This window comes from Electrophorus electricus, chromosome 8, assembly GCF_013358815.1.
Source record: "Electrophorus electricus isolate fEleEle1 chromosome 8, fEleEle1.pri, whole genome shotgun sequence".
Classification (NCBI taxonomy): Eukaryota; Metazoa; Chordata; class Actinopteri; order Gymnotiformes; family Gymnotidae; genus Electrophorus; species Electrophorus electricus.
The window spans coordinates 19,263,565-19,284,410 of NC_049542.1; the positions used below are offsets into that span (position 1 = coordinate 19,263,565).

At 41.5% G+C, this 20,846-nt stretch overlaps 1 protein-coding gene across 3 annotated transcripts in view; it reads right to left on the reverse strand.

The window, feature by feature from the left end:
• The window catches only part of vps50 (VPS50 EARP/GARPII complex subunit), an 84,992-nt gene that overhangs the window by 54,207 nt on the left and 9,939 nt on the right, over window positions 1-20,846 (reverse strand). For 2 of the 3 annotated variants that reach the window (XM_027012053.2, XM_027012052.2), the window contains exons 5-12: window positions 18,591-18,644; window positions 13,304-13,374; window positions 12,850-12,967; window positions 12,720-12,755; window positions 11,552-11,634; window positions 6,846-6,888; window positions 5,994-6,092; window positions 3,498-3,638 (exon numbers count right to left, since the gene is read on the reverse strand). In XM_027012053.2, coding sequence (XP_026867854.1) covers window positions 3,498-3,638; window positions 5,994-6,092; window positions 6,846-6,888; window positions 11,552-11,634; window positions 12,720-12,755; window positions 12,850-12,967; window positions 13,304-13,374; window positions 18,591-18,644 — 645 coding nt within the window. Of the gene's footprint in view, window positions 1-3,497; window positions 3,639-5,993; window positions 6,093-6,845; window positions 6,889-11,551; window positions 11,635-12,719; window positions 12,756-12,849; window positions 12,968-13,303; window positions 13,375-15,499; window positions 16,352-18,590; window positions 18,645-20,846 lie in introns of those variants that run through there. The other variant, XM_027012054.2, reaches the window with a different exon arrangement.

Here is a 20,846-nt window from a genome sequence, read left to right on the forward strand (position 1 = left end):
TAGGTTTGCCATCGTCAGCAGTCTGGAGAAATGCAGCCACAGAAGCTCAGCACAGGGCCTACACCATTACACTGAGCTGTCTAGAGGAGAAGCTCCCCAGGAGTTCCTCAGCAGGATAATATCCACACCAGGTGTGTTAGGCCGACCGCTCTGACATTATAATTCATATTATCCTATGAGTATTATTTGTATTCAATCAAAGGCTCAAGGACTGTGTATAACACTATTCTACTGCCAAAAAACAGCATGTTCCAGTCTTTAATGTAAATTAATCAATCAATCAATCATTCACACCTAGGGGAAATTGCACCACATGCCACCTATATACTACCCTGCCATTTTTTAAATTACATCTATTTTATAGCATTTATAAGAATCTGAATTTTATTTTATAGCATTTACAACCAGAAAGAAGTTGCATGCTATGGCATTTTACAAGCCCAACAGATTAGTCAATAACATGCAGTATGTTATTATAATGATATTTACAACGCAAGTGCACATTCATACAAGTCCTCTAGAGCAAGGAACAATTAGCATGATTGTAGTGCAAAGCTACAAGTCAGTTTGATTAGCCCCTCTTCCTTTAACTGGGTCTTATGTCATCATACACAAGGGTAAACCATCGCTAATCAGCACATTACAATGACACGCACTGCCTAATTCTTTTCAGCGTGATCATGCAATGGAAGGCATTTCTTAACATGGCTGGGCTCATGAGCTTGAATATGAACTCTGCAACCTTGGGGGTCAACACGGGGTCAACACGCATATATGCATGCGATGTTCCTCAATCCATTCTTAAGGTTCCAGCATGTCTAGTCTGGGCCAGAGGGGAGGGCTGTGGCCTTTAATGCACTGTGAGGGCGTCCTGCTCTGATGAAGCAGAGCAGCCAGCTCTTTAAGCGAGCTGGGACTCATTCACACTGCATTTTAATGACGCCACTCTCACATCTTTGCTTATCAGCAGGCATCAATGCAGCTCCTCGCCGAGTTAATCCAGAGAATTAATCAAATGTTCCCTCCACTGGGCGGGCGAGCGAGCTTCCTCTGTCCAAGCGGCCCCATCCAAGTTGGCTGAGATCTATGGTCGGCCCGCAGAAACCAAGGCACGAGGTGCCGAAATTAAAGCTTGTAATGTTGCCTATTCGTAAATATTTATGGATCAAGTTTTATGCAACAGCTTGGAAAATGTCAGTGCTTGTTTTAAAAGTTTTGAGGCCTAGTTTAGAGGGATATAATGGAAAATAATCACAGCTCTTTTTTAAAGCATTTTTCACTGTGGCCACATATTAAGCCCAGCAAATCTCAGGCATGATGTGTAATAAACCCAGTTTAAAAATCAGATGCAAGGCTCATCCAAGACACATCAAGGTCATCAAGTGCAGTTTTTACTGTGTGTCCACAGCAGAGGAACTTATTTGGCAGGCAGGGCAGGATGGAAACAGGGACTTGTCTATATCAGGCCTATAGTTTTGGGTTGGAGTTGAGTTAGATGTGTAGGCTGTTTTGATCTGAATTTGCATGTTTGTAAATTTCTACACAAATTGTCCATTTCTTTAGAAATTCCTCTTAGGCTAAAAATAAAATAAGCAATATTTTATTATAAAAAAAATTTCATACATCATGGTAATTCATTCAAGAGTCCTATGCAAGTATACTGTAGGGGTCACCTGTGAATCCTGAAAGCTTACCACTGTGGAGGCTCCAGCTCGTCAGCTTGGGCAGGCACAGGACAGCAGCGCGGAGGAGAACAGGGTAATGGCGCTTTCATGTAAAATTCATCTACTCCTCGGCATTGCAACACGACCTTTGGGGCACTGCAGTTACGTCAAATTTTAATTCTGCCAATGGGGTTCAGAGGTCAGAGCAAAAATGATTGTCATTAGCATAGTGCTCATCATGGTTATTTTATGATGGCCATTGCCAAGGGAGATCCCAATTTAAACCAGAGCGTGTGATGCCCAGTTAACTGTCCTCAAGCACCCAGAGTGACCACGATCTCTTGAGACAACACAAGGCAACAGGAGTGTGCCTAGGGCTTTTTAGTTTGTTTGTATGCATGTTTCTCATATCTCCCCCCCCAGTTGAAAAATCCACATACTTGAAAAGAAATCTAAAATGATTTCTAGACTAGAAAACTTTTTTAACCTTCAGCTTTTAAAGCAAACTGCCAGCTGAAAAGAGAATATCAGCCAAGTTGACAGTCCAGGCTGTGTGGATTCTGGCATATACGTATTTGGGTGCACGAACCATGCCGCTCCATCCCTCAGCCCTTAGCCCCTGAGGCTTTCTACAGGCATGTGCATCGTGATATAAATCACACATGCAGTGGAGGATGAGGTGCTACCTTGAATCTTGGGGGAGCTGAGGTGGGATGTCCAGGAATTCAGCCATCTAGTAGCAGCAGGTCCATAGCACATAAACCAGTGTGTGTGGAGCATCAAGCCTTCTTTTCAGAAAGCACAGAGAGAAACTCATGAGTGTGTCCATGCTGAAAAGGCTGGTTACTCTTTAGGGTGGTAGGAAGAATCATTAATGCACGAACATCTGCCCAGTGCACCAGCTCTACAGAGGGTGCTTTCGGTCAGATCAGCTCATATCATCAAAATCCATTTTGGCAATGAAAGTCCCAATGCTGGCAGACTGTTCCACTTATTGGAGCTCTGCTGCCAGTAGTGGGTTATACTCAAAACTCCTACACACTGCTCAGCTCACCATGCCAAGACCAGCACATAAGACTTTTTAATCTTAGGTCACAGCTTACAGATGCGTTCTTAGAGGTTAGGAAATTGGAGCACACACTGCTTCATTTAAGAAAGAAAGTGCTGCTTTTTTATAGACAGATTTTTGTGAGTTGTGTAAAATCTTTGCTGCATGTTCAAGACCCCAACTGTGAGAATGAGAAGCTTTGGCGTTCCAGCAGGCCACAGATCGATTTCAGGCCAGGCTGGCCTGAACACCACCCGGCTTATCACCACCAGTGTTGCTCCACCTACTGGCAGACATTCACCATACACGCCGCACAGATCTGGCTCCATTTGATAAAACAACAACGTGGACTGACTGAGATGTCTGCTACTTTGGTTTGTGATGCATAGCTTCCTTTCTCTGGGTGGTGCAAGTGAGCCTTTCAGAGGCAAGGCCAAAGAGCTGTGCACACATCCTTCAGAGCACTGAGGACTACATTACTGCATAATAACTCAGATTAATTGCTACGCAATTCCCCGTTCCACTGAGTGGTGTCACTGGTATTCTCTCTTTGGGGTGGTTCCTGCTACAGCTAGACAAATGTGCCATCATTTAACAGGGAGAAAAAAAATCTCTGCTTGTCAGAAACAAAGAAGGAACAGGAGTTTAGTGCAAATGTCCACAGCTTTAGGCAGTTTAGGACGATTGGTTAAAGGTCATCTCTAAAACACTGTGGTGTGTGCAGACCATGGGAGCTGATATAGGGGCCTTTGGCAATATCTGTGGGTAGTTGGGAGGGGACTTACAGTGCAGAGATCTTTGTACTGCATCTTCTGGAACTTGGTGTCAGCATTGCCAGCGCACAGCTCCACATAACCCAGTACCACCTGGAAGACGGTATTGTGAATGGCCTGCGTGAAGTGCATGTGAAGTTGATCCATAGCAGTCTGATGGGGAGAGAGAGAGAGAGAGACAGAGAGAGAGAGTGAGAAACAGAGTGAGAAATGGATATTTAAGAGAGGCGGGAGAAAGAGTGAGAGGCAAATATTTGAGAAAGCAGGAGAAAGATATTTGAGAGGGGAATGAATGAGATATTTAAAGGGGTGGAAGAGGGTGAGAGATAGATATGGGGGGGGATTTGAGGAAGAATTTTCACAGGAGGCAGCACTAAAAAAAAAAAGATTACCCATGCAAAGGCTTGAAAGGCTTTGCTGCATGTTGAATTTTAGCTTAAACCTATGTCTCACCTCACATACCCCATCTGAAATTGTAGACATTTCTAAATTCTAAATTGTAACTATTTGCAGAAATAACACTGAAAGACTATTAAAGCTTTAAATATACTAAAATATTAATGAACCATTATGTTTTGTTCAGATAGTGATGTTAGGTGTTTGTTTTGCCCACTTCTCTCCCCCCAAGCCAACAAAACAAGAAAATCTGTCATAGTCCCTCACCTTCCCATGCTTGATGATGCTCATGTATGCACACATTCAATAACACTACACTTCACATCAGACAGACTCATTATCATGCAATTGCTATGCTTTAACCAAAGCAAGAGAAAAGCAATGCCTTCATTGACAAACAGAACCAGATAACAAACGTACAAACATAAAAAGGACCCCTCACAAAACAAAACAACAAAAACAAACAAACAAACAAAAAATATAGCATAAAAGAAGCCACATTAACATTGTCCACATGCCTATGGCGCTACAGGTTGCATTACTTGAAACTCTCGTGAGCCGTCCAAGAGCTCTCTCTAGAGATTTGACTCATATTGGACCCCTGGCTGACCTGGAGTGGAACTGCACCCATATACTCCAAACAAAACATTTGTCTGGAATTTTTAATGAATAAAAACCTTTAAAACACCCAGTACTAAAGGCAGGACTGGCCCTCTGGGAATACATGCACTGTCTTGCCACTTAACTCTGCTAACCTTTAGCTGTTGCCAGCCTAGCCCAGGAAATGCCAGATACAATCTAGATTCAAAACATGGAGATCTCTGTCTTTCCTGCCTTTTCTTACAGGTGAATGCATCTCATTCCTATATAGAGGGAGAATTAGAAGAAGGAGAGGAACTTTCAGAACCAAATTAGTGTATTTACATCACCTTTTAAGGGCAAATATTTGTATAATCTAACTAATAATGGCAGATGACAACACCTGCACCAAGACGCAAAATGGAATTTCAAAAAGGTGCTCATTAAGATCCCAAGGGCAATATGAAAAATCCATTAGCACATATTTAATGACAAGAATGAAAGCAATATAAAAAAAAAAAAAAAAAAAGGCACAAAATTCTGCTTACCCATTAAGATAACTGCATAGCATGCTGAACTACAAAATGTTTCTTCTTTTCCTCACAGAAAATAACAGGCAAAGTATATTAATTATGTGTTCTGGTTTAAAATTTACAACAAATGGGCTTTCAGCTCTGAAAAAATAAGGTCAGAGATGTATTCTGAAGAACACGCACTTATCCAGAAAGTGAGGGAGATAGAGAGAAGCTGATGCCGCACAGACCCAGATCAACAACTCCTTTCTGACGGTTATTCCTGATGAGAATGGTTGGAAGCTCAAGGGCCTTTTTTTATGTGGTGCACCAAAAATGAAGCATGCCTTTCCAGGGCCACATCTCATATCCATGACTGCATGTCACTAAGCAACAGTGCAGAGTTTCCAAACTAGAAGCTACCAACCAGTGAGCACATCTGGTCAGTATCAGCTCAGCACCATCTCCAAGTGAGTCAGAGACAGCAATTTCTCCTTGTTGCAGCATACCTTTACACAGACATTGGTCACTCTACAGGTGTTTGCACACTGTAAAATATTTATTAATAGCTTGGTAAAGAATAGACTCTTTGGCTGCAGCCAGAGGTACTTCCATGTGAAAGATGCATTTTCTTTCCTCTCCACTCCTTTTTTCTACCCATCAGAAGGCAGTGTGCGCATGAGAGAATATTCACCCAATCATGTGAACATTCTCCCATGGGCACATTGGATAAATCATGTGACAGCAGCTCTGGGGTAGGGGGTTGGACTACTATATAAGCATGGTGCTGTGATGTGCTAGTAAACTGGTGCTGGAGAGGACAGCTGACAACATAAAGAAAAGAGGGCATTGCAGGATTCTTTAGTCACTTTACCTACAGCTTTGTGGGATGCTGTGAAAGTAGCAAAAAGAGCCATTGTTGTCAAATAGTCCATCCAAGAATGACATATCTTCCCTGTATGATTAGAGGTGGGGGGAGGGGACAGGTGTAATATGGAACATGCTCTGATGAGTCACTTACCTGTGTCTTACCCAGGAGTGTGTATGCCAGCTGAACTTTGGTGTAGTGTGAGACATCAAAGTGCTTGCAGGTCTTGGAAAGAGCCACATCCAGCTGCTCCTGCAGAGATAAGGAGAAAGAAAAGAAGAAGTGAGGGCCTAAACTTTACTGCTGGGACTAGTACCCTCTCTTGAGGTAGGAGAAAAGAAAATTGTACTTCGGCTCCAATAAGCATTTTGTATTGAGATTTGTTTTCCTCGAGAAGGTTAGAGAGTCACTCTATCAAACAACTAGCCAGAGGATTTTATTTCAACCAAATAATTATTCAAGGAGGCTGAGTAAAGTTGAAGGTATATGTCATTATAAAGTCTATATTTTCAAAAGATATATTCACAAGCCCCAAGCTGCTTTGGATTTTTATATAAGTTACATAAAAATAGAAGATGAACCTCACAATGTTAAATCACAATTTTAAGTTTAAAAAGTAATTCAGTTGAAACTCTATTAGTACAAGTTAATGTGTGGCTTAAAATTGTTTTGAGCTAAAACATTGCTGCATAGAGTATGAGGTCTACAAGTCCTCAGAGCCATTATTTTATTCTGGTCAATCCAATACATCCACATGCAGAGTTGCAGGGACACTTTTTCACACCCTCAGTGCCGTTCTGAAAGTATGTAGGGATTCTTAGTTTCATATATTTACATATACAGCATTTATATCTGTGCTATTCCCACTTCATGGACATGAAACGTGGGATGGTAAATAGTACAGCTAGCACTGAAGAGGTGGCCAAGAAGGTGAGCTGAACTTAGAGAATTCCTGGTGTTTTGGGTTGTCCTCAAAAGCCAAGATGTAAAGAGCTGGTCACATACCTCTATCTGTTCCAGAGTGTCCTGCAGCTTTGAGTTCAATTCACTGGGGAGAGAAAACATTTCAAAGTCAATTTAGCAATGACAAATAAGTTTCCCCATGGCAAAAATCTGTCCAAGATTAGAACACTCTGAAAGCATGCTATTGTGTGCCAGAGACAGGTATGTATGCTTTGGATCACCTCATTACACTGAGAGGCAGGACACAATGCCATTGTCCTCTCGGTAAGTCGCTTCGGGCACACTGCTGCAAGATACAGTGCCGCTTTAGCTGCTCAGACACCTGGAGAGCATGCACGCTCAGAGCAGTGTGTCCTGGCCCAAGTGAGTGTGACATTTTTGTCTGGGGCAAACACAATGCTGGTGACATTTGCAAAGTCCAGGGCCCTGCACTTCTCTTGATGAGGCTAAGGACACAGAGCTGTCTTTCTGACGTCTACTCCGACGATAACGGACTCGTTTCCTCTTAGAGATAAAGCACCAGAGCACTGATTATGCCATACACATAGCCCTAGACATGTTATAAAGCCTGAGTAAATATATTGCTTCCATTAAAAATGGTGCTTCATTTTGTAAACAAGCCCATTTTGACAAGAGGAGAACTGCTGTATGCCATGAGTCACCACAAGAATCATAAAATTTCAATGAAACAGAGGCTCACTTGCAGTGAGTGACAGACTCTAGGAAGGCAATCTCTCAGCCCAATGCTCCAAGACTCCTACTCTCTATTAGCACTCTTAGAGGACAGGGGTGTTTGCAGACATTTGAACTGTGGGAAGTCAAGAGTGTGTATAAGGGAGGGGCATAACACACACTGAGCTGTGACCGACGTCTCCAAAGGGCATGGAGGACAGAAAGTAGGGAGTCAGGACCTTTTCATCCATGACATAGTACTTTCAGACAAACGTTTGAATGCCAGTGTTTTTTGCTGGGATTCTGCTGGTGAAGCTAGAAGATGACTGGGTTCCTCAGAGTGGTGCGTGAAGCAGTGAGACTTCACTCTCCCCCACAGTCTCAGAGTGGTGGAAATCCAACAGCACTTCAAGCTGAAATGCCATTTCAGGCTGACTTCTGGTAAGAGTCGCCGGGGTTTTAATCAAGCATTCATCTTAATAAATTTTCACAACACATTCTGCTATTCAGCACACAACTGTTCAAACTGGAGCAAGGAACAAGTCCATTCAAAACATGCTCTGGATTCCTTCTCTCTTTTGTCCCATAATAAAGATAGAAGTAATAAAGACCCAAAACAGTGAAGTGGTTTTTTTATTTGTTTTAAACTGGACATTGAAGCCAGTGAATTGGATGTATTGAGCCTGAGAGAGAGAGAGGGAGGGAGAGTGGTAGGGGAGAGAGCCAAGGCAGCAGGCTGATGAGGATTAGCTGCAGAGGTTTAAAGGACTAGACCGCAAACTCTCTCAGCTGGCTCTTCTTTCAGCTTAGGTCATTTAGAAAATTTGCTCCTCCATCCTGCAGTTCAATGCGCAGATGATAACCCAAATCTCCATTACAAGGAGAGATTAGTACCAAAAGTTGAAGTGACTCACTTAATAGCAGAAAAGGAAACAATTACAAAAAGAAAAAAAAACCTGTTTCAAATATCAAGGTTCATCTCGGAGCCCAGACCTCTGCAAATGGAGCAAACAGTAAAAAAGGGGCTAAAGAGAGCACACCACTTGAAAATAACGACACTTTGGGTGAGCGTGCCAAAGCTCGAAGCAGGACAGAAGATGTAGCACAAGGCAAAAATACAGCAGATGGTTAACATTTAATATCAAATCTTAGGAAAAATAACAAAAATTAAATGCTGCCAGGCTCCATATTACCTTGGAGATCTTTCTAAATAGGGACCTGTTGAGAGACTCGACTATTTGATTGTTAGTTAGTGTTTTTACAGAACATTTCTCAGGGGGAATACCTCCACAAGCACTCCAACAGTCATTTCACAGACACTCTCATATTGGCAGTACTCTGAGAGTAACAGTCAGGAACAGATGCTGGATACTCTCTGCTAAGAGTCAGGTCCACTCTCTGTTGATGCACCAATTCTGTGCATTTTCTGCAAGGGATATGTTTCCAAACATTTGCCATGTCCACAGTTGTATATACATTGCGTTAAGCCACAAAAAATGGTATCTAAACTAAATTCTATTTGCAACGTGTCATGGTTGCAATCTTAGAAAATGGCCTCCAGCAGTATGGTGAAATGTGCATAGAGTAATTCTGCTATTTCTCTACACAGCAGACATGACAACATGGCAGCCAACACCAGCACACTCCATCAATATCCCACCCCTGAGCACCTCACTGCATACAATTAATCTAATGAGATCTTCCAGCAAGGAAGTGAACAGGTAAATTGCAGGACTATTACCATTATTTATCCATGATTTTATATAAAGGGCTTTTGTTACATGCAGCCCTGGCTTCTGAATTCCTCTGCTCTCCAGAAGCTGAGATCTGAACTGCAAAGCCAGAACAAGAGGGATGAAACCTAGCACGCTGATTTGGATGGCAGCGGCCCAAAGTAGTGATATTTGGACTTCACTGCCGAGCAACACCAGAGGGTTCCTCTGCAAGCAGAAACCTGGCTGTGTCCCACTGCACCAGGCCTTCAGCTCAAGATATTCACAAGTCTAGGGTCCAACACGCAACTCCCCATCCAACCACCTACCCCACTCCTACTCGCATCACCTTTATGTGCGGTTGTCAGGGTTTCATGGCTCACTCGGGAGGATGTGTGATGTTTGGACTGTCAGCAGTAATGAGTAGAAAGCAAGGCCTTGCCCAGCACGCTGCTTGACTGACACCAATAAATAACAAATAATGATAAATAACAAAAATATTGAGGGGAAAAAACATCTCTTAAATTGAAGACAAAACAGAAATACAAACATCATGAATATTCTCTGCTGTAAAGGCATCTTTGTAAGAGCCCAGCAGTCGTATCAGGGTAGAAGCACAAATCTCCTACAAATCTCTCCTACTCCTAAAATGCCTCTGATCTAGTGCTGGCCACAAGCACAGCTGAAAACAACAACATGAACACATTATGCACCATTCCATGGCCAGCAAACAAGAAAGGGCTGTAATTATGGAAGAGTTCCAATCAGCTCCATATTGTGTCCCATCTCCATTCAAAACAGCCCCATCTTTATCACGGCAGAATGGCTGCTCAAATGTTATTGCTAAAGACCTCATTATTCCTGCAGTGTTTATGACGGTGCCGTGTGTTGGGGAGCTGAGTTAGTCAGCAGTGATTGTCTCAATGCCAAGATGTGGGGAGAGAGAAAAATATACCTCTAAGACTCAAGACACCAGCTGCAATCCTGCTTAAGAAAGTCTAAAGCCTTGCAGCTTCCTGAGGTCTTACAAGGCACTGCAAGAAACAGAATATAGCAGGCCACAGGACAAGTGCCAAAGAAAAGGAAGGAAAAAAAACAAGGGGAAAAAAAACCACCACATTCTAGATCCTATAGACTAAGCACTCTTAGGAACAAGTCACTTCTCAGGTTGTTTTTTTCTTAGTCTCTTCTCAACCACTCAAACACAGCCTTCAATGAGGGATCAAATAAATGGAAATGGTATCTGGGTAGGCTTCCACATGCTAGCAGAGTGTCACACAGGTACAGATCTCACCCTGCAAAGAGAAGCAGCACAGGAACTGCAGGCTAATCTGAGGAAAATAGTTGAACATCACAGGAGTGATGGACAAAGTGAAAATATGTGAAAAAGAGAAAGAGATGAACATAGGGAGTGAGTGAGCGACAGGGAAATCGAGCAAGTGAGTGACCATCTGAGAGTAGTGTTCATTTAGACGGGCCTCGGGGTAGGCCGTTCCTGTAGGGGATGTCCTAATGGGTGGTCATTATTTCATTAGTGCAGACAGCAGTTTATTGATCGGTGAGCAGGATTAGGACCTGCTGTCCTCACTGATGAAGTGTTGCAGGTCATTTAAGAGGCTTTTTTTTAAATAATCACAGACACTTGCTCATGCTACTTAGGGAACATTCCCCAAGACCCACAGTCAAAGCCATACTAGATGGAGAATAGTACAAACAACTAAAATGTAGTCAGATATTTTACTATGACCCATGGCTTCAACCCTCTCCCTGGAAATGCACTTTCTGGAGAGAAAGGTTTTTTGATCTGAAGGGCAACAAAGTTTGATGCAGACTTCTACCATCAACTCTGGTATTAAAGAAGTGTGGATTGAGAACATTAAGTATTTTCACACTCACCATGTAGACTATTAGGAATGGATTTCTCTAATAGCCATGACTAACGCTAGACTCTTCACAGCAACAGAACACTGTTTAAATCACATCTCAAATATGAGCGATGGTGTGTTATAGTTCATTAATGACACTCAATGTTCATTAACAGCTTTTCTGTAGTGGCATAAGTATAGCTAATGCCACCACTGGAAACAATGAAAATTTGCCTACTGGCCATCAAACAGATTTAGTTCAGAACTTCAAGCTAAGCAAATCTCCAGGGCATTCTTTTATTTATAAAGTATCCATAAACCCGCAAGGGATGAAAACATTTTTAAGGTTTTTAGTTTTTTTTTTTTCTGAGAATGAATTGATTAATTAATGAATACTCCTTCTTTATGAAAAGCTGTACAAGGGCCAGCATTTGCTGCTGTTTCAGTGCATTTAGAGCCACATTTCTGCAGTCCTCCAACTAAGAATAGCTCTACATACCTTATGCAGCTGTAGTGCTTGAATGTGCTGGCAGCCTTCTGACACTCCAAACACAGCTGGATGGCACCTGGGTAGTCCTCCTCCTATGAAACGCCAACAGGAGCACTGAACATCCACGTTCAACACAGACCTCGGTCAGCAATGAGCAAAAGCTCTGAGCCTAGAGTGCAGTCACTGACAATGTAGTAATCAAATACAGAGTACTGGCATATCAGCTTGGTTTCATTTGTAATACATGGTATTGCTATAGACAAAGTTCTTGTATAGTTCAAATGCAGATGTTTGATGAAACCATGTATTTGTTTAATATAATGTAATGTGCAGCAGAAAAAAAATGTTCAAGATTTTATTTATATATTTATATATATATATATATATATATATATAGATAGATAGGTATTTTTATATTACATATAAATCAGTGATAAACTAATCAGCCATGACATTAAAACCACTGGCAGCTGAAGTGAATAACTGATAATCTTACAGTGTAAAGATTGAAGCAACTTGGACAATGGCCAAATTGTGATGGCCAGATGACTGAGTCAGAGCATTTCCAGAATGTCACGGAACGTGTCCACAGTGGTCAGTAACTACCAAAAGCACTCAAAGGAAGCACAACCGGTGAACTGCTGACAGGGTCATGAGCACCCAGCAACCTAGGCTTATTAAGGCATGTGGGGAATTCATTTACGTGGCGGTACCACCTACCTAAACATCTTCATCAACAGTGTTCCCTAATGGTAGTGGCCTCTTTCAGCAGGATAATGTGCCCTACAACACTTCAAAAACTGGTCTGAGGATCATGACAAAGATTCAGAGCTATTTGGTCAGCATGAGGGGGACCTACACAACACTTCAATGTTATGGCTGATTGGTGGTATGCAGGTGTGTGTGTGTTTATATATATGTGTGTGTGATTCCATCTATTTACATATCAAATAATATTTGTAATAACAGCAGGGAGTGGACATGTTTCAGTATTAGGCCTCTGCCTATTTATCCATGTTTCAGGCGGGGGAAAAAAAAAAAAAAAAAAAAAAGACATTCAAAATTGAGAAACTCGTCTATTGACTATGTTTATTAAACACTAAGAAAATCTGATATGAGAGAGAATAGGTGGCACTTTCATTTATGAACATGTAAGAAAAGCTTGCAGCAAAATTACCTCCAGCATCTCACTCAGTCTAACATCTGTCCTTTGCTGTGTAAGAGAGCAAGAAAGAGAGTTGATCTTAGATAACGGAGGCATATAGACTCTGAAACTGGCCATGATCCGTCATTTATGCAGCAATTACCAGTGTTTTTATGGTCCGCAAAGACTTCAGCAATCCCGTTAACAGGTGCCTGCGTCTCTGGTTGGCAAGGAGCCCTAGGCTGGCTTCAGTGAAGCCCTCTTTAGCAAAGCTTAGCTGCCTGAACAAGAACAACAATGATTTTGAATCATGTAATTGACATGCCAGCATAAACACAAGTATTAAAAAAACAGACATTGAAATAAGTTAGTTTAGAAAGTATATCTAAACGGGATGCAACAATACACATATTTGATAGGATATTTTGCATGTTTATGAATAAGCCCCAAATCAAGAGTATTTGCATAACCAAATCACTGATGCATTTTTAAATGTCAATGCACTTATTGAACATTCATTTTCGTGAAGTGCTGATACTGTGAAATGATAACAGCCTCGTATTCTAAATGCTTTGTTCTTTTAAGATCAACTGGTGAGGAAGAAAAAGGTCCCAGACCTCCTGGCATTGGTGCAGATGACAGCGGCTAGCTGCAGGTTAGTCTGCAAGGATGTTACTCTCTCCAGTTCCTGAAACAACAAACACCACAAACAACTTAAAACAGGACTAATTCAACACAACACAAGCATATTAATTCTAGTGTGTACTAAAGCACCTAATATAAAAAGTGACAGTGTCCTCAGCATTGAATCCAATAAAGCAGTCTGAGTGTTTTAAAAGTCTTCCTCATGGGTGGCTATGTCCTTCTACATGAAAGGAACACTTTGTTCCATTGTATAGCTCTACTATGAGTCCAGTGGGGAAAAATAGACATTGCTCTGCTTTGGCCATTGTCTGTTTACCAGGAGTAGCACAATGATGTATCTTGCCCCACTATGACCACATTAAACCCACTAAAACATTGCAGAAAGAGACCAGTTAAAAGGCAAAGATGTCTGTGGCTCAGAAGGACAGAGCAGAGATAAGGTGGCACATAAGCATCCCCATGTCCATCCCACATCTCCTGATTAATCTGCCTGGTGAAATTTGAGGCTTTCTCGATCCAATGCCCCCTTCCCCTTCATTCTGATGCAAAGTTCCTCAAAGTCAGCTGTCAGCGCAGAGCCAGTGTTTAGTGTGAGACCGTGTTGCCACCGTCACGATAAGGATAATAGCTAGCAACAGAATATGAGCATTTCAGAGAATATGTGAATACGTGATTTCAGAGAAGGTATGTACACCAGTATCTGTGAAGACTGTTGAGGAAAAAGTTTACGAGGCAAACAGCTGGGTTTATGATAACAGTTGTGACAAAACTTGGTTATATACACTATACCGACAAAGGTATTGGAAGACCTACAGATTATACCTGCAGGAGCTTTTATGACAGACCTTTCTAAATTAATCAGCATTAATATGGAGTTGCTCCCCCCAATTCCAAGTATAACAGCTTCTACTCTTCTGGGAAGACTTTCTACAAGATTTTGGAGCGTGTCTAAGGGACATTTTGCCCATTCATCCAAAAGAGCATTTGTGAGGGCAGACACTGATGTTGGACTAGAGGGCTGGGCTCACCATCTCCATTCTAGCTAATTACAAAGGTGTTCTATGGGGTTGAGGTCAGGGCTATGTGCGGGCCAGTCAAGTTCTTCCACTTCAAACTCATCGAATCATGCCTTTATAAATTTTGCTTTTTGTACTGGGGCACAGTCATACTAGAACAGAAAACTGCCTACCCCAAATTTGGACTCATACAACTGTCCAATATATATCTTAGTTTAAATAAAGGGAAATCTTAATGCTTCAGCATAATAAGGGGCCTAGGCCCAACCCTGAAAAACAACCCAATATTATCCTTACTCCACCAAACTTTACAGTTGCCACAATGCAATCAAGCAGGTAACATTCAACATTGCAGGTTCAACCCCCACCACTGCCAAGTTGCCACTGTTGGGCGCCTGAGCAAGACCCTTAACCCTCAATTGCTCAAGTTGTACTCAGTTGTAATTGTAAGTCGCGTTTGATAAAAGTGTCAGCTAAATGTCATAAGTGTACAATGATGGCATCCCATTACAGTACCAAGCGCGAGTTCACCCAATCTTTCACAAATGTTTGTAAAGGCAGACTGCATGGCTAGGTGCTTGATTTTATACACCTGTGGAATTGAAACTGAATAAGACACCCAAATTCAATGATTAAGATATCTCAATACTTTTGTCCATATAGGGTATTCTAAGCGCCAGAGCAGGTCTCGCATTATGTAAAATAATATACTTTAATACAAGAATAATACAAATTTCAAATCATTTTAATCTCATCTCCATGTATACAAAAAAAAGGTTTGGATCCATCTAAACCATCAAAACCACCTACTGATTCAGGCTGTAATTTTTCTTTCACATATATAATTTGATTAGCAGTACCCTTGCCACTTGCATCTCACTGGGCCCTTCTGCAAGATGGTGGGTTTTTCCAACTCAAAGCCTGCCAAAACGAGTGATCCACGAGCCCATGAATGCCCCAGATCAGCGCCAAGCTGTCCATGCAGTGCTTAAACTCTGCTCCAGTGCACCAGCAAACAGGCTGGGCAGATCAAGCCATGGCCTGCAGCCACAGGTACCCATATTCCAACCAGGTGCCTTGGGTTTGTTAGCTCAAAGCCAGGATTACTCTTTGGGGACTAGCCAACAGCAGAACCTTGGCTTTCATGCTGACCTTTGAGCAGAAAGAGCCCGGTCTGAGTAACCTGGCTGCTCTGTCAGCTGGTATGCAGACAGGCGGTGATGACATGGACTCCTGAGATCATATGTGGACTGAAGCGAGGCAGCACGTTGAGAGGAGGTGACTCTCTCTTACAGCTAGATGCCTTGTGGCAGTGAACGATGCCTCAGTGCAGCGGCAGAGCCATTTGTCGGGTGACTGCAGATGCGAGAGTTGGAGAACCGTATACATCCCTTACACATAGGCCTAAAGATTTCTAAGAGCACTTGGAGTGCAGGCAAAAAAAAAAAAAAAGGGAAGAAAGAATTGACAGAAGTTAAGTTATGAAGAGATTAATAAGCCTCAGTCAATTTTCTCAATTAGTTAACAGTTTGGGCAATAGTGCCTATAGAAAGTATTAATGGTTCTTTTCCATTTCTTTTGACTCCTGGGCATAACCAATGCATGAGCAGAAATGTCTGTATAATGATACACTTCCCCTAAGGCAGCTAACCGAATGTCCAAATTGGACATGTATTACCATCCCATATCGGAAAATGAATGAAAATATAAAGAGGCATTCTATGAAATCCAGAAAATTAACTGAAGTGCTCAAAAAACAAGAAAAACAACAGGTCTGCACTAGCACTAGCCTATGTGGTACTTAAAGCCTTGTATTCAATGGGTTCTCATCATGTGTTTCAAGATGAGGTTGTGGTTATAACGCGAGTTGTACACGCAGGCACTGTGAGCAAGCCCACAGCACGCAATATGGGGACTGTGCCCAGACTAAGGCTTTGTTGGTTGGTGTGGCAGCAGCAATGTCACCATTGTGCAGCATTACTGAAGATTCATAACCTGAAGAGCATTTTATTCACTTTGCAAACTATTTGATGATTTAGAAGAAATTATTTTTAAAATCAATAAAAAATATTTACTTAATTTTTTTACTTCAAAAAATTTAAATAAGGAAAAACAAAAGAAATAATATAGCTCAAGCTGTTCATCCGTTTCTAAAGCAAACATCACCAGCTTTGTCACTGAGCATGGCAAGCTGAGTCCAGGTTTACTGATTTTCATTCAGTGAAACAGCTTTCTAGATCTGTAATTCAGTGTTCCAGAACCAGAGCAAAACGATCCCTTTCCCTTCACCACAGCCCGCTGGATGCTGCCTTCACTCAAGCCTCAGGAGGAACACTGCACTACTGCACACTTGGGCAACCAAACACACAGGCTGGATTTCACTCCCAGCCAACACTGGAGAGAGAGAAAAAAAAGAGACATGCTGTTAAACAAAATAGCACAAGTTGTCTTTTTGGTTTCTGTATTCACCAGATTTTTTTTACTTAGTAGAAAAGAAACCTGTCCCTGCCAGTTGAGTCATTTCTGCAGACCTCAGGCTACAAACACTTGCTACTCAGTAGATATCTAGTTCACTTGCCAACTTAGCAAAGAACACCGTGCCTCAGTGTCGACCCTGCAGCAATAGAGGAAATGCAGCTCACTTGGCCATTTTATTCACTTTGAAAGTTATTTTGGTGAAACATATACTCATGCATTAAAAAAGGTTTTTAATGCCATTTCCAATTTGATCTTACCTCAGTCATTTAATCTAATGAACACACTACCACTGAAGAGCCGAAAACAAGATCTAACACACTATTGGGTTGTGTATAGAAACTGAGATCAAGTAAAGCTTTTATTGTTATATTCCCATTATAGCATTAACAAGCAACCAGCAATTAAAGCACCAACTCTGATGTCCAGACATCAGTAAGCAACTAATTTATAGGCATAAATACGAAGATTCATTCTTTCCCTCCTTCAATAGTCAAGTAGTCTATGCAGCAAAGTGAAAACCCTACAATCCCCTGATCAAAGCCTTGCTAGCATTGCCATAAATAACTCCTCAGAGAAAGTGATCCTGCTAGTGATGTGAAGGAGAGGAAACAGCCTGTGGCAAGCAGGATCAGTCCAACTCTTATTTCACACTTCACTTTGATCCCAAAACACATGGAAATGATAGCTGGAGATAAAATATAAATAAATAAACTAACAACGCACTGTATCTCAGTATTAGGTCACACAGCTTCAATATCTCTGTGGTTGATGCCTTTAGCCTCAGACTTGCTGCCCTCTGCATTCACCACAATCTGCAAAAATCACACTGAGCTTAGACAGGAAGTAATAAACACTTAAGAGCATCATCACTGTAACAGAGAAACATGTGGTAATCATTTCATTTAGAGTTCCACGAGTGGTTTTCTGATGGTACACCTGATGCAGCTGTAGTCCTGTACAAGAGATCACTGCACAACTTTAGCTGTTACCCTATGAGTGTTTAAGCATTCTTCCATATGAACTGAGATTTACTGGCTGCCCACTTTTAAGAGGCACAATAGCACTGAATTTCTGATTACTGATGGAGTTTTTAGAAAGTCTTTAGAAATTCTTTTGTAAGTCTTTCCAGTCTCTCCAATTTAGTGGTATAACTTTTCTTATGAGGTCCTCTCTTTTGATCAGGCCATACTGAACACAAACAGTAACAACTGTATTGCAAAGATTATCCTTTATTCAGTAGTAGGAGTAGAGGGAAGGTCAAACCAAAACTTTCTGGAAGTCATGAAGATATAACAACATAAGCGCTGTGGTTTTTTTCGATTACTGGGGGGGTGGAGGGTGTTTGTTTTTATAAGACTATAATTATCCCTTGGGTGAAGATCATATCACATCCATACAGAAATTCAGATATTTTTAAGAGGCCTTCACAAACATTTTACTCACAGCTGTATTCTCAATCCAAATATGAGCCTAGACCTCTTATTACCTTCGTAACTATGAAACAGGTGGGGAAGAAAGCAATTTAGTTATTGTTGGCATGACTGGCAGGGCTAAATCAGCAGAAAACATGGAATCGGCACAAGAGTCAAACTTCAGACTATAAAGCTAATGGCAGCGAAAGTGAAAACTAGAGAAGTTATGTAACCATAGGTTATGAAGGATAAAATAAATACCAGAAAAACATTAGAATACCACTTATAAACTGGTGTTTTTTTCCATGTGTTATTTTTATGAATTATTATTAAGTTGGATATAGAAGTCTTACCTTAACATAGGAGGGCTGCTTTTCCAGAATGAGGTCAGCAACTTTTTTCGATACCTACATAAGCAAAATATAAGCCAAGATCAATATCTCAATGTAACATGAAATAAAATGTGTCCTAAACACCTTAAACTTTTTTTTTTGTTTTTTTTTTACAATGCATGAACACTCAATTTATACTAGCCAGTGAGTGAAATCACTGCAGATCTATCAAGCCCATTACACATCATTCTTCCCTTTTTAGTGTCAACCCAGAGAGGGACAGGTGTTGAGCAAGAGGGAGCATGCTATGAACAGGTGTTGAGCAGGAGGGTGCATGCTATGAACAATCCATGTAATATTGACCAAAAAAAAAAAAAAAAAAAAAAAAAAAAAAAAAAAAAGTACCAACAGCACAGTAACATTTAGGTTTTATTGGACATGATGTAAAAAAAGAGGAGAAAAATCCCATTACCAGTTATTAATCTCATTACTAATTTCACTATAACTAATTTACTAACAGGTAATGATTTCAAAAGGAATCAAGAAAGTCATAAGGACAGCACACTTCCAGCAGAAGTGACACGATTATGACATGAGTCAAGTCTTGCCTTTCCAAGCCCATGCGATGATGCAACATCAGAAATCTGTGGTAGGGATTACGGCTTGATGGAAGCCCCGAACACATAGGACAGGGTTTTCTGTGGGAGCACAGATCAAAACCAGTCTCCCGTAAAGAGTGTCTAAGTGAGTGACAGGCCAGCCTGGCTACAATCTGTGTAGGAGCCTTGTAGCTCTACAGATAGCAGACTCACTTTAGTTGTAGCATGTCAAAACAGAAACCACCGTGACATAGCTCAGACTGAGTGACAGGAAACGGTTAAAGTTTGGGGGGGGGGGGGGGGTTCTGTGTGCAAGAGGGTGGAATATATCCGATATGAATAAAAAGAGAAAACAGCTAACAGAGAAAAAGAACAGTAATTGACCTTTCAAAGATCTCCTCTGGAAACTCCCCCATACATGAGGCATACTACTGAGTCTCCCACAAAAGATCAGCTGGTCTCCAAACCAAGACAAATAAAGGGTCAAAATGGCAAACATTAAGAACTGGCTCTCTGGAACCAGCTATTCAGTCAACAAATTAAAGATAACCAAAAGAAAAACCTCACATCAAACCAGAAGGGAGGCCCTTAACTTTAATAAGCATCCTTGCACCACCTATTAGTGGTTCATATTTGAATGAAAAGTGATCACACAAAGATGTAAACAAACCCATAAAAAGCTGTGATGAGACTAAGTTGGTAGGTATCCAACCTTCCGCCGACCTCAAAAACACAAACAGCGAAGGAGACCAGATTAACATTATGTGCATCACAACATTTGCAAAGAAATAATAACAAGCAAACGAGGTTAAGCCCCAATCCCTATGGTTCCCTGCATTTGACAATGAGATTACTAATCATACAGGATGATTAATTAGAAACCAACAAAGCATGGCACGCAATGCCATTTCATCCAGACTGCCCTGATAACTATGGAGCCCTGGGTTCTTCCAAACAAGTGAACACAACTAATTTCAGACAAACTATTTCATTATAAATAAGACTTAATTTATCATTGACTAACACACTAAAATACACACCCATGCATACCAACAACCACCCACCCAACAAACCCCTAATTGTACCCCAAAAGAACATTAAAAAAGACATCCATAAGTATCGGCTCAATAGGGGTGACGGCCCATGATGCTCTCTGAGTATTTCTTCACTGACTGATAAGCATGGATCAATTGCCGCTTATTGCAAAGCTGAATTTTAGCTTCAGTGTTTGCAGTCATGCATGCCCTAGAGAGGCCATCAACCTGCACTGGCAGAGGCTAAGAGCAGAGCTACTCAGAGCAGCATGACCAAACACAATCACAAACATACATCTATTCTTATTTATCATACTCACACAAGAGCAGCTACCAGAACAACAGCTTTAATCTGTGTGCTGTGCCAGTGCTAATGTCTTTGATGGACGGTGTCCCACACACAAGGAAACAGAATCCTGTGACAAGGTTCCGCACTGCATGCTAAACACCTGCAGAGTCTGCCCTCAGCTCCAGCATGTCAGACTAAAGGAAGCGCTGCAGCTCAGTCTCTGGGCCTCTGGGTCAAGCGAGACTTCCCAGGCAGTTACAGCAACAGCCACAGAGAGAGCCATCGCGGCGGAACCTCGCGGGGGTGAGCACTCCTCTCCTGCCTATGAACGCACTTCTGACGAGGCTAATCTGAG